Below are 18390 nucleotides of genomic sequence, written 5' to 3'. Positions count from 1 at the left end.
TCGCCTTGTCTATATCCCCAGACGCGGCCTCTAAGTCACAGGCAAAGGGACTGTGACGGGCAGAACCTGGAGAAGACCCCCAAGGCTTCCTGATACCCACACCCACTCCCCAGGTGTGCAAGTCTGATGGGTTGTACCCCCAGGATTAGGTCACGATAAATGGGATGAGGGACGTTAAACCAGTGAGCTGACCATTAAATGCAGTTTTCCTGGCTGGTTGTAGAAGCGGCAGGTGGGGGGTTGATGCACAGGGAGTTCTTTGACGCTGAGATGAAGGGGCCACATGGTCCCAGTCAAAGCTCTCAGACAGCGAGGCCTGAGTTCCACAGCAGCAGGGAGGGAAGTCCTGCCAGCACCCTGAGGGGTCGGTGAAGGTGGCTGAGCCTCCAGCTGAGGACACAGCTGTTGACACATCCACCTCAGCCTCAGGAGACCAGGAGCAGAGAACTGTTCCAACGTGCCAGAGTCCTGGCCCGGAGAAACTGTAGGTCATAAATTTGTGTTGCTTTAAGCCACTACATTATGGTAATTTGTGTTATACAGCATGGAAAAGGAGAGGCCTATTTTAAACAACCCCTCTACCTCATCATAAGAAAGTTCCAATTTAGAACTCAAAATTGTATGAACTTAAAATCTTAAAATCCCCACAGCTAACCTCAGCTTTCACCTCTATTCTTTACCTCACGCTTCCAGAATATATATTCTTGTCTAACACCAGACTCTAAGTTATTCCAGAGAGAAACTATATCTGAGTAAGATTTAGTTAAGTCATCTTTAATCAATTAATTAACCTATTACCCCCAAAGTGTTTAACACACTGCCTTGTTGTTGTATTAGTGAATAAAGAAAGTAATATACGATGCATCCACCCAAACATACTGAAAAGTAAAAATTCTTCACTTTTTAGCCACATTTTTCTAAAGTAAAGTTTCACGTATACATATAGTCATCTAGGGAATGAAGAAACTCTATACAGGTTAACAAAACGCATCTTGGAAAGTCATATAAAAATCACCGTCAAAAATGCACTGATTTCTAAAGCACATCTTTTAAAAATGATAAAACAACAAAATGAAAATACTAATATCTGATTGCAGTGAGACCATGGCCGCCCCTTCTTCCAAAATTCTACACTTGAGAAGTTGTTCAGTGAATGCATACCAGCACTCCCAAACAAGTGAAACTCTGGGTAGTCCCAAGAACAGAAGGAGCCCAGAGGTAAGGAAAATACACACGTGGGTTTAAGATGAGAAGCGTCATGAGCACAGCCTGTAGGGAAGAGGCCTCGGCAGCAGGTGTGAGCAACAGGAGGCTGCTCTGCGATGAGCTGGCAGCCGGGGCACGAGGGGAACAGCAGCAATGGCGCTTAAAGAAGAGGTCACCCAGCACACTGTCCATCTCCGTGAGCAGCTCCCTTCAGACACGAGTGATGAGAGAGCCCGGACTGAAAGGCCAGGCTGGTGCTCCAGGTGACCAGTGACACCCAGGAAGGTGGGGTCTCCAATGCCCAGAAAGTAAGCTGCCATGTATTTGTCTGGCCAAACAGCAATGTGTCCCACCCATCCTCTACTGTGATGAAAAACTGAACAGAGGAGAGGTCAGCAACACGTGCCCATCCCGCCAGGGGGCCACCCAAACAGAGGCAACGAAGGGTAAAATAGACACCCCCAAACATGAACACACCAGCAAGAACACTAAATGTATGAGGGATGCCAGTACCATGAAACAGGGAGCAGACTTGCTGAAAAAAAAACTGAAGACACCGAGGTGACACGGCCAAGAGTGCACTAAGAACAAGACCTTATGATAACCTTTATGATAATGATAAAGTATCATTAGAGAAATGAGCACAAGATCACAGAGCTTTCAATGAAAACTAAGAAGATTCATGGACATGAGAATACAAGTTTCTAAACTTAAGAGAAAACATCACTGGATGGGCTGAAGAGCGGAGTAGACAAAACAAAAGAACATGTTACGAGCTGAAATTCGGGCCCAGGAATCCTTCCAAAACAGTAAGAAGGGACAAAGGGATAAAAAAGATGAAATAAAAGTACAGAAAAAAAGACATTTGATGCAGAGGTTCCCATCTATCCATTTAACGGAGTTCTCTTAAGGAGAAAAAGGAGAAGCGGCAATACGTGAAGAAGCGTCAGTTAAGAATGCCCCAGAACCGAAGGAGAGTGCTCAGACTGGAGGCATCTGGTCAGAGCCATGACAGGCCAACTAAAAATACCCAGAACACTCAAGCGATATTTCAGAACACGGAAGGCAGAAAAACGGTGCCAAAAGCTTTCAGAGAGGAAAAACCCCTTACAGAGGAACGTGAAGGAAAACCACGTCACAAGACTTGAGAGCGACAATGAGACCATGATGAGGCAGCAGCTTCAAGGTGGGGTGGGGAGCAAACTACCAGCCAAGACTTCCACTTGCAGCTGTGGTGGAGTAACAGGGACCAGATCTACCCTCCCACCTTCAGCAACTACAAGTCTGGACAAAGTAGATGAAACAACGATTTTCCAACACTGGCAAACAGGCAGCACAAGACAGTGATCCTTGTGAGAAGGGTAACAAGTGAGGTAAGCTCAGCAACTGCCCAGTCTCCAGGCTGCAGCACAGGGAGAGGGTGTCCTGAGTCAGGGAAACAGCAGCCAGAGCTTGGGAGGCTGAAGAGCAGTACCATTTGCAGGAAGGGATACCAAGGAAGAGAGAGCTGCCCAGAGAGTCCTGGAATCCGCAGAGGTTTCCCCTGAGTCTCCTGCTGAGGGACGGTTACCATGACATCACCAATCCCTCAGGCTCACTGAGGGCTGGGAACACATCACACTTCCAACAGCCAGACTAGAAAGGCCTCCAAATCAACAGAGCATTGGAGTACCACCAATCCATCATCAGAGCGTCAAGAGTACTGCCTCGCTTTTCCGGTAAGCAGCCTGAGGTGACCTCTAAAAATGGTTCGCTATTCACTTGACCCACAAAACTCCACAAAATCAGGCAAGTCGAGAGGTTCAAACCTTCGTGTTCACTTTAAGAACACTTGTGAAACGGCCCAGGCCATTAAGGGTATGCATATCCGAAAAGCCACCAAGCATCTGAAGGATGTCACTTTAAAGAAGCAGTGTGTGCCATTCCGTCGCTACAACGGTGGAGTTGGTAGGTGTGCCCAGGCCAAACAGTGGGGCTGCACGCAGGGTCGGTGGCCCAAAAAGAGTGCTGAATTTTTACTGCACATGCTCAAAAATGCAGAGAGTAATGCTGAACTTAAGGGCTTAGATGTAGATTCTCTGGTCACTGAGCATATCCAGGCGAACAAAGCCCCCAAGACACGGTGCAGGACTTACAGAGCTCATGGTTGGATCCACCTATACGTGAGCTCTCCCTGCCACACTGAGATGATCCTCACTGAAAAAAACCAGATTGTTCCTAAAGCAGAAGAGGAGGTTGCCCAGAAGAAAAAGATATCCCCGAAGAAATTGAAGAAACAAAAACTTATGGCCCCGGAATAAATGCTGCAAAAAGTAAATGCAAATAAAAGTAAAAAACAACAACAAAAAAGAGTACTGCCTGAGCGGTGGCGCCAAGTGCGTTCTAGACGAAAGGCTCTTCTCCACCTGCCTAGCAAAGCTGAGAATCAACCTTGAAAGACTCAAACTATTTTCAAGTAACATAACTGCAGCACAGAATAAATTTATTCATTTGTATTTAAATACAAAAAATCCAAGATAAAATACACAATGCCAGGCATCCAACCACAAATTACCAGGTAGGTAAAGAAGCAGGAAAAGATTACCCAAATGAAGAGAAAATCAGTCAACAAACTGACTCAGGAATGACACAGATAATAGAATTAGTGACAAGGTCATTAAAAAGGCGGCTCTAATCATATTCCATATGTTCAAGAAGGTAGAGAAAAGTGTAAGTATTATAAAGACAGACATGGAAAGTATAAAAATGACCCAAATAAATTTTAAGAGATTAAAAAATACAGTATCTGAAATGAAAAATATACAGTGTCTGGATGGGATTAAGAGCAGAGCAGATTACACAAAGCAGACAAAAAGAGTAATGAACTTGAAGATACAGTAACAGAAGCTACCCAAAACCAAACACAGGAAAAGGACCAAAAAGGAATGAACAGAGCATCAGCAAGCTGACGTATGGCTACTGAGCACCCAGAGGAAAAAGGAGAGGAGAACAGAAAAAGATTTTGAAGAAATAATGGCTGAATTTTTCCAAATTTGATAAAAACAATAAATCCACTGATCCAAGAAGCTCAATGAACCCCCAACAAAATAAAATGAAGAAAACTACACCAAGATACATCTAAATCAATCCACTTCCAGTGATAAGGAGGAAATGTTAAAAGCCGTAAGAGAGAAAAGACACATTACACGCAGAGGAAAATTTAAGAATGACAGCAGACCTCTGGTAAGAACCGGCGTGCCAGGATGTAAGTGGAGAAACACCTTTAAAGAACTGAAAGAAAAAGAACTCTCAACCTGTAAGACTACATCCAGCAAAAATATTTTTCAAAAAAGAAGACAAAATGCTTTTTCAGACATACAAATGCTAAGCAAATTTACCAGCAGACCACCACTACAAATTAACATTTAAGTGTGAAGACAAAATAAGGACCTTCCCAACAAATCTTTGACAGTTTCTCTCCAAAAGGTTACGAGAGGATAGTCTCCATCATGAAGACAAACTGAGGGAGGACAGTAGTATATAAGGAACTGTGCTGAGGAAAGAAATGTGTAAATCTTGGTAAGTCTAATAACTGTTTTTAAAATCTGTAACGAAAATTCCAGATGCTACTAACATGGGAGAAATAGGGCAAGGGAAAACAAAGGAGGTTCTCCTCTGTCTATAGAGAGGATACAAATACAGATTAATTCCAGGTATTAGAAAAACAAGCTCATGGGTGTTACACATACACAGGGTAACCATTAAAAAATTTAACTATTTTTCTGTGATATTATTTCAAAGAAAAAAAATCCTAAATTGGAATAATTATATTAATTAACTCATAAAGATATCACTTATGGCCTTACAGTAAATCTAGGTCTAAAGAAAACATACTGCCATACAATTGACCTATTTCCTACGTGAGCATGATGCTTCACGGGTGCTGAGCTGACAAACAATCACCATGTGTTCTGTGGACAGAAGGTGAGAAGGCATTTGTGCACCTCTGCAAGTCAAAACTATTAACTACTGAAACGACGATCTAAAACTATTAATATTTTCTTAGGTACATGACTTAATTCAGCTAACTGGAATAATTAGAGGCTTTAAAATACTTTTGTTCCTAATTTACTTTTGAGTAAATGCACAGTTACATGTATATTTACCCAAATGTTTATTTTCCATTTTTCTTCTACAATTCTTTGCTACTTAAAAGTATTTAAAACCAGAAGCATAATGGAAGAAAAAAGTAATGTAAGAACTTATTTATTTAATATAAATATCTGGGTTGCTATACCTACTTCAACTCTTTTAAAAGGAAGGATACAGCTACGAACTTACTCTCAATTAACCAAGGAACAACAGAATTTCACGCTTAGCATAAAAGAAATAGCTGAAGAGAGGTTAAATGCTCTGCAAATGTTCAGAGGAAATGTTTATAAAGGATTACGACTCTTGGCGTTTATACCTACCTTGTTCCAGACCTTCACTTTGAATACTAACATGTTCAAAAATCTCAAAAACAAAATCCTACCATATGCCCCTCAGCCCGAGCCTTGTTCTGCCTCGCTTCCCGTCTTCGCTGTAGAAACTCTTCTACCTGCTTTGCTCTTTCCACAGCCAGCTGCCCCTTCTGCCTGAGGAATTTGGACAAATAGCAAAGTTAGAAATTCTGAACATTAAATATTTCAAAAAGTTTAAATTTACACTTATTCTACATATTTTCTTTAGAGATATTTGCAAAATATTAAGGCTGATATGAAGTAAAGTCTTCCTCTGTAATGAAGAAATTGCTACACATATATTAGAATCTACCACTTAAATTGGAGACATTATTATTTTAAATAGAGGTAAAATTTCCACTGCTATGTTCATTTAATCTATTCTACTTATAGACATATAAAATGATTTCAGACTATACCTACAGAAAAATCTCAATAGTTTCCAAGTAGGTAAGCTTATTTCAGAACTCTGCATCAAAGATATCAATCAGTATGGAAGTAAGATTAAAGCAGCAGAGTAGCAACTTCAAAGCTCATCGAAAATAAGGAAGAGTTTGTGTGAATTTTCAAAACTGCAGTAAAAAGTAAAATCTGAATTCCTTGAATATCACAACTATTAAAAAGAAAAATGGATAGATTAGGGGAGAAAACTAAAAGCACGTTTATTTGTTTCCATCTTTTCCAGTTATGTTTCTGTATCCTCCTCTAACAACTATGAGAGAATGTAAACATGTTGGCCTTAGACGACAACTAAAAAATATCAATGACATTTTGAACATCTAATATATATTGTGTGGGACTTCCCTAACCAGTGGAGCAGTGGTTAAGGATCCGCCTGCCAATGCAGTGGACACAGGTTTGATCTCTGGTCTGGGAAGATCCCTCATGCCATGGAGCAACTAAGCCCATGCGCCACAACTACTGAGCCTGCGCTCTAGAGCCCGTGAGCCATAACTACTGAGCCCACGTGTCACAACTACCAAAGCCCACGTGCCTAGAGCCCTGTGCTCCGCAACAAGAGAAGCCACTGCAATGAGAAGCCTACACACCGCAACGAAGAGTAGCCCCCGCTCACCGCAACTAGAGAAAGCCCACACAGCAACAAAGACCTAATGCAGCCAAAAATAAAAAAACAAATTTATAATATATATTGTGTCTGTTACCGGGTACTAGGAAAGATACAAAAATAAACAAAACCCATCCCCCGTAAACAGAGAACTCATTGCATAGTATCAACTGCAGTAATTTTGTGAGTAAGGAAGAAAGATGAGAAAGTTATTGACTGCACTTCTCAGATATTGGCTACGAAGGCACACAAAATTACTACAGCCTCTGTGATGGACCATAACTAAGTTATGTTCAGAAAAAGATATGAAATAATGCCTTCTCTCTTCCAGTAGATTTAAACACTTCTGATTTTCATACCCCAAATAGTTATTTCTTTTACATGTTTTGTTAACAATTACAGTTGACCCTTGAACAGCACAGGTTTGAACTGTGTGGGGCCACTTAATGCGGATATTTTTCAATAGTAAATACTACAGCACTACATGTTCATGGTTGGTTGAATCCATGGATGCAGAGGAACCTCAGATATGGAGGGCTGACTATAAGTATATGCAGATTGACCCCCATATTGTTCAAGGGTCAACTGTACTGGGACATGTAAGAATCTTAAATATGAAATTAAATGGTAGAAATTTAAAATCTGATTTACCATAAAGCTATGGAAGACAGTGGCCTAAGATTCATTTAACTTTCATAGTGCTTAAAAGATATTCTTGTGAAACTCCATCATCGGAATTTTCTAGGATTAGATAATCTCTATAGCTGGTTCAGAGCCTTTCCAGTGTATTAATTTTGTAACCTGTAGCTTTACCAAATTCTTTGATGAGCTCTAGTAGTTTTTTGGTAGCGTCTTTGGGATTTTCTATGGACAGTATCATGTCATCTGTAAACAGTGACAGTTTTAGTTCTCTTCTTCCAATTTGGATTCCTTTCATTTCTTTTTCTTCTCTGGTTGCTGAGGCTAGGAAAATCTCCTTCATATACTGGGTTGGCCAAAACGTTCATTTTTCTGTATGTTACAGAAAAACCTGAACAAACATTTTGACCAGCTCAATATATAGGCAAGGCTGTTATTCTGGTCTGCTATAGCCCCATTTATATAAGGCTGGGCCTAAAGACGACAGATAAACTTTCAGAGGGTATGACACTCAGATATGTCATCTGAAACTGTACATCTACTGATAAGGCTCTTTTGAGGAGTCCTGGATGCTTACACCACCATATACAATTAGATAAAATCTCTGCTTTGTATCCTGACTGCACTGACTTCCTTTTCTAACCTTTATAAAAGTAAAACTTCTACAAAGTTTTTATGCTTGATTTCCCATTCTAAGATACTGAGTATCTCCAATGTTTGTCAGTCTGGGGCTCCAACTCAGCATATGTTAATTCATATTCACTGATTGATTTGATTCACTAAATCAAATAATTCAGCTACAAAGAAATATTTTACTAAGAACCTGATCATACACATAACAGCTTTGATTTAAAGAATGTTCACAGCATTTATGTAAATATAGTACTATCCATTCTATTTATTTATGTAATCTATAAGTTTTGCTTTACTGAATAGTTTTTTCCTAAGCTGGTTTAAATAAGCAAGTATATATAACTGGTTGCTTTCAATCACAAACTTAAAACCTGTAGTGATTTTTGCTTACCATTATTTCTTTTATCTTCTCATTTATTAAACAAATACTTATTGAGTGTCAACTATTTACCAATATTACACCTGTCTTTGAAGATATAAGATGTATAAAACAGAATTCCAGGAATGCAAGGTTGGTGCAACATATAAAAATCAATCAGAGTAATATACCTTATTAAAAGAATAAAGGACAAAACTAGTTTAATTGATTCTATGATTCCTTATAATATTTAAAAACCTATACTGTTTTCATTTTTCACATGCATTTCTGTTTACTACTTAATACATACCAAAAAGAAGAACCCATTCTCATATTCTTATTCCCCTTTCAGTAGTAAAACTGTACTGAGTTGTGAGCACAAACTATATACATGTGCAAGGCTCATAGGGATAGAGGAAATAGTCAATTAACTTAATAGTCATTTAATAGTCATTCTCTTCATTAAATGTCATTAAGAATTTATATGTGGGACTTTCCCAGTGGCTCAGTCGTTGAGAATCTGCCTGCCAATGCAGGGGACACGGGTTCAATCCCTGGTCCGGAAGATCCTACATGCTGTGGAGCAACTCAGCCCATGCACCACAACTACTGAGCCTGTGCTCTAGAGCCCGTGAGCCACAACTACTGAGCCTGAGTGCCACAACTACTGAAGCCCACACACCTAGAGCCTGTGCTCCGCAACAAGAGAATCCACTGCAATGAGAAGCCCGTGCAATGCAATGAAGAGTAGCCCCCGCTTGCCACAACTACAGAAAGCCCGCATACAGCAACAAAGACCCAACAACTACAGAAAGCCCGCATACAGCAACAAAGACCCAACACAGCCAAAAATAAATAAATAAAAGAATTTATATGTGTATACTCTTTTTTAAACAAATTAAATAGACCATATCTTTTGAGTTCCAAACTTATGCCACCTAAAATTAGTAGAACATTAATCTAGATTAATAGTAAAGGAATGATTAATATAAATACTATATAAGCCACAAATATACAGTAAGAAATTAGGAATCTGGAAAGTGAAATACAGAGACATTAAAATGAGTAAAAAAGAAATAATGAGACAAACTCTTTTTCATCCTGACAAGAGAAAAAAGGAAATTATTTTCTTTTTTTATACAAATGAATGAATAAATGGAAAGATGTGGGTAAGATACCTCATATCCATGGCTCAAACCTTTTACTAAGGGAAATTAAAAATTCTGAAAGATGACTAAAAATGGATTTGTTTAAGAGGTGAAAGCAACATAAAAATGGCAGCAATCTAGGTAGCAGAAATAATCCGAGAAGTGAAAAATGAGTCAATATGGTTTAAGGTAGAAGAGTTGGGGTGGTATAGGGTTAATGAAATGAAAAAAGGATGTCGTGGGTGTATTCACTAAGCTTCCTCCTCTGTTTAAGCAGCATAATGTCTACCTGAGGGAACGGAATTGTTGTCAGCTTTACTCAAATTAAGCAATACAGAGGAAAAGACTTGGAAAAGTAAAAGCTCAATAAAATACAAATGATTAGAGGCACGCAATGGTTTCATAAGATGCTCTCACGTGATTGAGGTTCTAACGTTAAAAACACTGAATATAAGCTCACCCGTTGTAACAAACATACCACTCTGGTGGGGGACGCTGACAACGGGTATAGGGACAGCATGTGGGAAATCTCTGTACCGTCTCCCTCAGTTTTGTGGGGAAGCTAAACTGCTGCAAAAAGTTAGTCTTCAAAAAAAAATGCTAATTGAGGTGTGTTATCAAGACATGGATATAAAAAGCAAAGTCGGAGCCAGAGTTACTGATAAAAAGGGAAGAAGAAAAATAACACCATGAAAAAGGAAGAAGCAAATATGGGTTATCTAAAATATGAGGAAAAGATAACCTGAAGCACTCTTAGATGACTATAGATTTCAGTTTGCTGATTCAGTTTGAATCAGGGAAATGAACTGATTACATATGACAATAACAAACAAATTATAAAAACCAGAAGTTATGACAGTGTAGAGAAAATGCTCTATAATGCCAACAGTACTAAAAAGTTCAACAAAAGAATAGGGAGGCAGCTGCATAGTGCAGGGAGATCAGCTCAGTGCTTTGTGACCAGCTAGAGGGGTGGGATGGGGAGGGTGGGAGGGAGACACAAGAGGGAGGAGATATGGGGATATATGCATATGTATAGCTGATTCACTTTGTTTTACAGCAGAAACTAACACAACATTGTAAAGCAATTATACTCCAATAAAGATGTTAAAATTTTTTAAAAAATCATAATATTCAAACTGGAGGAGACCCTGAGTATTAACTAATCCAACTTCTTGCTGAATAAAGTATTCTCATATTCCCATCTAAATATCCCTGACACATGGTCATTCAAACCCCTAGTGTAATACTTTCAGTTTGAGAGCACTGATTAAATCCCACAACAGCCCATCCACTAAACACACCTCATAATGGATGGAAATCTGCCTCTTTACTTCTAATCACAGTACTTCTACAATGTGGAAATACAAAGAAATCTAATTCCTCTTCTACAAGACAAGCCATCCAATTCTTCTGAACTTGCTCCTTTAAGCATGCTTTCTTTAAAGGTAGTGAAATTTTCCCAGCTTCTCTAATTTTCCTCATAAAATGTTTCAAGCCTTAGTAAAGTCAATATGGAACAAAAGTTAAGTGAGTGAACTTTGGCACCAAACTGTCCAACTTCAACTCCCGGTTTTACTAATAAACAGTTATGTGGCCTTCAAGAAATTAGTTATTTATACAGTCATTTATCATATATCAATTTCTTAATCTATAAAACTAGGAACAATAATATGTGCCTTGTAGCACTGGTGATGACTAGATGAGCTAATAATAATCAACTTTCATTATTCCTGGTACTTATGTTGTATAAAGTCACCGTGAATATGAATTAGCACATACTGAATGATTACCCCGAGAAGAATTACAGAGTTAGGCTCCTGACAGCCTCTTGCTACAACATTTTCGCCAATGGATTAATATACAACCTTGTTATATGTGTGTTTCTGTTTAAAGACACCTTATTACACGGTCCATTCATTAACACTGAACTCTCGGCCAACAACACTGTATCTCACACTTGAATGAAGCTTCTCTGATACAAATATTTCCTCCATAAGGGAACATCACAGCCTTCTTGCACTTAGGAACACCAGACAGCACTTCAGCACAAGGCGTGAGGGCCATTTTAAGCAATGAAATCACCAGCAAAATGCCCCAAAATGCAGAAAATGCAGCTGAGCAGACTATGAAAGTACATTTGTTCATGAGCGCTGAAACAGGAAAGCAGAGCTGGCCTTGCTCCCGCTCAGCTGGGACTTGCGCACTGGGCAACTCAAAGTCCCTGGAGCTCTGCACATGCCCAGGAATGATCGTGAAGGGACTTGGAGTACTGATGTGCGTCTACACATAAATTTTAGCAAGCAGGCAAATCCACAAGCACACAATCCACAGGTAGCGGGAACTGGCGAGGCATGTAAATCCCTGCGCGGTGGTCTTGGTACAGAGTACGCAACCCAGCAGCAGCTCCTATGTTTATGTCACTATCATCATCCTCATCATCACCATCTTCATGGGCACATGCTTTGTCAATATTCTGTTGTGTGACCAGTAGTGAATATAGTGAAAACTTCATTTCCTCCATTACTTTAATTTAAAATTTTATATTTTTCAAAAACTTCTTTAGCTCCTAAGAGTAACTGGTACTAGTCAGGGGGTAATAAAATGGGCACAATCATATACTGTTAGACTGAGCACGAATTTGCACAGCTTTTGTAGAAAGAAAATTAGTAGTATTTAGTTAAATAAATTTAATTTCATAAATTCAATAAATTTAGTAATATTTCTTTCTAGAGCCTTCATAAAGAACATAACAGAGCAACTCCTTTAATCCAGGAATTACCCTTCTAAGATTGTATTCTACAGAAATAATGAGAAATAAAAAATATGTTCAAAACACAAAGTGTTCAAAAAAGTGAAAAATTACAATGTATTATATTAGAGGATTTGCTATATAAACTATAGTTAACAGCACTGGAATCGAATACAGACATCAAAAGTCCCATGAAAACAATTTTTTGCATGGGAAAATTTTTATGGTAAAAATGTTAAATAAAAACAGATACCAAAAAAAAAAAAAAGAAACCCCAGCAGATAAAACTTTGTGCATGATTTGATCTCCTCTAACTATAGAAAAAGAAATATGAACAAAAGATGCAAAAATAGACCACAGTCTTCATAGTGACTGCCTTGCAGGATGAGCAGTGATTTCTTCTCCTGTTTCTAACACCTACTGATACCTTCCAATATTTCTAAAGCTAATCTATATCACCTTGGTAAGCAGAAAAACAAGACCAAAAAGCCACTTTCGATTTTCCTTCAGGTTTTCTTTTTCCTTGAGCGAAAGGGAGAGAAAAAAGAGGTCTGAACATTTGGCTGAGAATCCTAAGTGAAAGGGGGACGACAGGATGGCCGGCTGCCACTATTTTAAAATCAGGAAATATGTGAGCTTTCTTGACTTCAGCAAAGGAAACAGCATTAAAATGGAACTTGAGGATTAAAGGAAGTAAAATAAATAAATGCCTTTGAATAAAGCAAAACACTGGCATGCAAAGATGACACTTAATGAACATTGTGGTACATGATTCTTTTTGAATTACGGTTTTCTCAGGGTATATGCCCAGTACTGGGATTGCTGGGTCATATGGTAGGTCTATTTTTAGTTTTTTAAGGAACCTCCCTACTGTTCTCCATAGTGGCTGTATCAATTTACATTCCCACCAACAGTGCAAGAGGGTTCCCTTTTCTCCACACTCTCTCCAGCATTTGTTGTTTGTAGATTTTTTGATGATGGCCATTCTGACTGGTGTGAGGTGATACCGCATTGTAGTTTTGATTTGCATTTCTCTAATGATTAGTGATGTTGAGCATCCTTTCATGTGTTTGTTGGCAATCTGTATGTCTTCTTTGGAGGAATGTCTATTTAGGTCTTGTGCCCATTTTTGGATTGGGTTGTTTGCTTTTTTGATATTGAGCTGCATGAGCTGCTTGTATATTTTGGAGATTAATTCTTTGTCAGTTGTTTCGTTTGCAAATATTTTCTCCCATTCTGAGGGTTGTCTTTTCGTCTTGTTTATGGTTTCCTTTGCTGTGCAAAAGGTTTTAAGTTTCATTAGGTCCCATTTATTTATTTTTGTCTTTATATCCATTTCTCTAGGAAGTGGGTCAAAAAGAGAAAAACAAATACCGTATGCTCACACATATACATGGAATCTTTAAAAGAAAATGGTTCTGAAGAACCTACAGGCAGGACGGGAATAAAGATGCAGACGTAGAGAATGGACTGGAGGATACGGGGAGGGGGAAGAGTGAGCTGGGATGAATTGAGAGAGTGGCATGGGCATATACACACTACCAAATGTAAAATAGACAGCTAGTGGGAAGCAGCCACATAGCACATCAGCTCGGTGCTTTGTGACCACCTAGAGGGGTGGGATAAGGAGGGTGGGAGGGAGACGCAAGAGGGAGGGGATATGGGGATATATGTATACCTATAGCTGACTCACTTTGTTATACAGCAGCAACTAACATAACAATGTAAAGCAATTATACTCCAATAAAGATGTTAAAATAAATAAATAAAAATTTTTTAAAAAATGTGTACCAAATATTAAAAGATAGTCTGTCTTAGAATAATTTCATATCACACCAGATTGCAAACAAATGAGTCCTTGTACCAAGGTGCATTGGTAATTCCTGGATATGAATGACATTAAAATGAAAGTACTGATTGAGAAGGCAGACCCACTGAATTCTCCAGGCTGGATATACAGCTTGCTTCATTGTTAATGGCACTTGTGTGTTCACACAGTTGGAGAAACAGACTTCTGTTCGTTTGTTGCTTTCAGTATGGAATACTTTATACCAATAAATTTTAAAATGTTAAAAAAAAAGACAACACTTTAAGTGTGACAGAGTAGGAAAAGTTATTGATCTATGACAGTGGAAAAGGATTACAATACATATGTAAATATGAGACAGTGGGTATTAGTAAGTATGAAGTTAGGAGCATATCACACACACAATAGTTGAATTCTTCTCTTACCAATGATTACTAGTTATAAAAGGTAAGGGCATTTTTATTCTTATAGCAATATATAATTATACTAGTTTGAAAGCTTTTTATTATTTTTCTTTTTCATTCACAAGGAGTTTGCAGGAGAAGCAAATCCTTCAAATGTGTTTAAACTGGCTGATTTATCAACGTGTTTTAACTTGCTTCTTTCCCTAATTTAACCTACTGGAGTGTATACCTTAGCAGGATCTGAAAATAAAATAAATAAATTTGACTTCTTAATATTGAACTGTAAAACGAACATATTGAAAGAAGAAAGAGCTGTAAAGCTGCCCTCACGAGACAAAATGGCTTGCTGACCAAGGCAGAGTTGTGTGAAACCTGGTTATACTAACGTTATACATAAAAGCCCTAAGATGAGGACAGCGGTAGAGGCACAGTGGTGGTGATGGCGACAGTGATGGGGGTGCCCGAGCAGCTCCCTGAGGAGCCATCCAAGCAGCAACCCAGGGGGCTCTCCGGCTCACAGCTCAAGCCTCACGAGGAGACCCACGGCGGGATGTGAGAGCAGCCCAGACCACAGCTAGCTGAGGCTCGGAAGAGCATGGTGATCAGCCTGGGTACGTCCCCTAACCGGTGGTCACTCATCACTGAGTTTTCAACAGTTGTCAACAACATAAAGAAACGACTAATACAATTTTCACAAATCCAAATTTATTTAATCCCAAAGGATAATCTGCATGCTAAGATTGTGTCACCCTACTTTTTTCATATTAAAATGTTCATTCTTTTACCAAAGGATGGAATTAGGGCTGAGAAATTTTTTTTTTAAATGAGCTTACTTGGCAAATTAAAAGTTGGAATCCTCAATCAGGTCTCCAATTTTATTTTATTTTTCATTTTATAGACCTAGTAAGTACCTGTCAACCTAAACCAACGCCAGAATAGTAAGTAGGAATTAACCAGGCAAAAATTTGGGCAGAGGGAGCAGCAGGTACACAGGAACAAGGATGAGGAAAAACATGTCTTTTAAGTCTGCACTCCCAGAACTCTGGAAAGAAAGAGCAGAAGATAAGGCCAAGGAAGTACACAGGCCTCCAAGAGACCCTGCAGGCCACTTAGGGGCTGCAATTTGATCCAAGAGGCAATGAAAGGTCATTAGTTCAACTTTTTAGTGTATGCTATTTACAAACCTTTTCCAAGGGTATATTTATTTGGTTAGATAATTTTTCAGACTCAAAACTACATCAAATTCCCATTAAGTTTTCTCTAAATCAAGTTAGTTGTAGCTATGGTCTACTGAGATTATTTTGTTTCCTGATCAATCATACAACATATCTACTATTTCTTTCCACTTTATGTCTTCTGGAAATATGACTATAACCTTTGAATGTTTTTTCTATGTCCTCTTTAAAAATGGAGATTAGTTACAGGAGGACGCGCTTCTAAAACTTTTTTAATTTGGACATCAAAATATTAACCAGCATCCTCTGAATATAATTCTTTAACCAATGACTAATCCACCTAACAATTTTTATTTATATTTCTTTACCATGTCTACACTGAGACACCCTGGCAACAGTATCCTGCTGAAGTTTATATACCCTACTAGGTATCTAAGTAAATTTTTCACAATGCCTCTACGGCCAAAAGAAATACCTAGCGGTCCCATTCATTAAACAGTTAGGTCAAAACTGCTTAACAGTATGGTCTACACTTTGTCCAACAGATGTAGTTACGTTTCCCTCACAACTGTAAAATATCCAAGGCACTGTGAGGCTCCAACTTGCCTCAGCACACAGGTTGAGAACTATAGCTCTAGCCTACAACCCTAAAAAGAAATAAAGGCTGTATCTGACAAAATCCATTCTCTGTGAATTTATGCTGCATTGCAGTGATGACTGCTTCCTTTTGTCTTGTCTTTTTTTTTTTTTTGCGGTACGCGGGCCTCTCACTGTTGTGGCCTCTTTCGTTGCAGAGCACAGGCTCCGGATGTGCAGGCTCAGTGGCCATGGCTCACAGGCCCAGCCGCTCTGTGGCATGCGGGATCTTCCCAGACCGGGGCATGAACCCGTGTCCCCTGCATCGGCAGGCGGACTCTCAACCACTGCATCACCAGGGAAGCCCAACTGCTTCCTTTTAAGATGTTTGCAGGCTCTACTTTTAATCTTGCCTGGGATGAACATGAAAAAAACTACTCTAGTTTTTAGAATCTGCCTTTTGAAAATTATATGATACTTGATGATCTCCAGTTTGCTACCAATTCTTCCATTTTCTACGTCCTCACATAAAACCAAAATAAATTCAATGAATATATATGAAAGCTCATTCAGTATTTGGTATCATGTTTAATCTTTAAAGTACCCAATATTTTAAAATTTTATAAGCAACTAAACCAATAACTGTTTTGCCTGTTCACTAGTAGTATCTCAAGAAGCTGAGAAGTCCTTAAAACTGTGCTCGAGGAGCTGAACTCTACACTCAGACGGAGTTAGTTTAAATCCTACCTCCGCCACTTACTAGTGGCCTGACCATACACAGGTGTTAAATCTCTGCAGGTCCTAATTTCTTCATCTTATTAAAAGCGTGATATCTAATTCAAAGGGATGCTGTGATAAGTAAATATAACTTGGTACATAATAAGTATGCAATAAATAATATCTATCATCAATAATAACAAGTTCAAAGCAACATAAGAAAAGGTATACTATATGTTTGAGTACTGCTAAGCCCCCCAAAGTTAGCAGAAAGGAAATGATGAATGATCTCACAATCACAAATGGTTGAAAAGCTGAAAATTAAAATATTGAAACTATATCTGATGCTCAAACAAAGACTGAATGGAAGTTGTGTTCTAGTGGAAGAAGTAACTGAGATACACAGTCATTGAAGACAATATGAAACAAGTGTAAATGTATGTGAACATTTCAAGGTTATACGGGAGCCTGATGCAAATGGACCAAACTAGTCCATTACTCGTCACTCCAACTGTGAAGAACCAAGAAACCTTATGGAAGATGAACAGCGTGAAGAAGCATAACATAGTTTTCCCTATTTTCTTTATACTATACACATTTATTTTAAGAGATCTGATTAAAATTAAACAAAAAAAGGGGCTTCCCTGGTGGCGCAGTGGTTGAGAGTCCGCCTGCCAAGGCAGGGGACACGGGTTCGTGCCCCAGTCTGGGAGGAGCCCACATGCCGCGGAGCGGCTGGGCCCGTGAGCCATGGCCGCTGAGCCTGCGCGTCCGGAGCGTGTGCTCCGCAACGGGAGAGGCCACAACAGTGAGAGGTCCAGGTACCGCAAAAAATAAAAAGCCATACAAATTATATAGTAGAAAGGTCAATAATACCAGAGGATAAAACCCCACACAAAAATCTTCTTTACCATTTCATAAAAAACATGCATATGTGGAAGTCTGTAGCCCTCTTTTCTCAAAAATGGGAAGTATTTACAATTAGCTTAACACTTCAGGCTACTGTACATAATTCATAATGTTAATTTGTATTCCCCTCAATTATTTACCTCTGCTCAGCTACCTTTTAATAATCTTTTATAATTGGGAGAGCCATAAAGAGTTTTATCACACTCAAAAGTATTCTCTGTAAAATGACAAATTAAATTTTCACAAAATGGTATCTGCTCTTAACTGGAACGTTTTTATGGAAGAAATGGGAAGGTCTAAAAAAACACATATGCATACTTTAAAAAAAGGAACTATGCAAGTTAAAACTAATGACTGCAACCATATTAAATTAATTAATGGAAGAAAAGAAAAAACCCAATGAACAGGATCATAGTGAGCCATCAATCAGAGATGAACATGCAGAGGAAGACAAAGAGAAAAGTGGGGTTCTAAGTAATGAGGAAAAGGAAGACCCAAAGGCATGTCTTGGATTTCTGC

At 38.8% G+C, this 18390-nt stretch overlaps 1 protein-coding gene across 10 annotated transcripts in view; it reads right to left on the bottom strand.

Annotated features, from left to right (window-relative positions):
• Positions 1–18390, bottom strand: part of NEK1 (NIMA related kinase 1) — a 231528-nt gene that overhangs the window by 116753 nt on the left and 96385 nt on the right. For all 10 annotated transcript variants that reach the window (XR_009564445.1, XM_060301363.2, XM_060301362.2 and 7 more), the window contains one exon: positions 5720–5822. Coding sequence is in view for 9 of the 10 variants with exons in the window: in XM_060301363.2 (XP_060157346.1) it covers positions 5720–5822 (103 nt within the window). In the remaining variant the exon portion in view is untranslated. The remainder of the gene's footprint in view (positions 1–5719; positions 5823–18390) is intronic.

The sequence above is a fragment of the Globicephala melas genome, chromosome 6 (assembly GCF_963455315.2).
Source record: "Globicephala melas chromosome 6, mGloMel1.2, whole genome shotgun sequence".
Taxonomy (NCBI): Eukaryota; Metazoa; Chordata; class Mammalia; order Artiodactyla; family Delphinidae; genus Globicephala; species Globicephala melas.
Note: the sequence above shows the minus strand (reverse complement) of the source record. Positions and strands in the feature narration are given on the sequence as shown.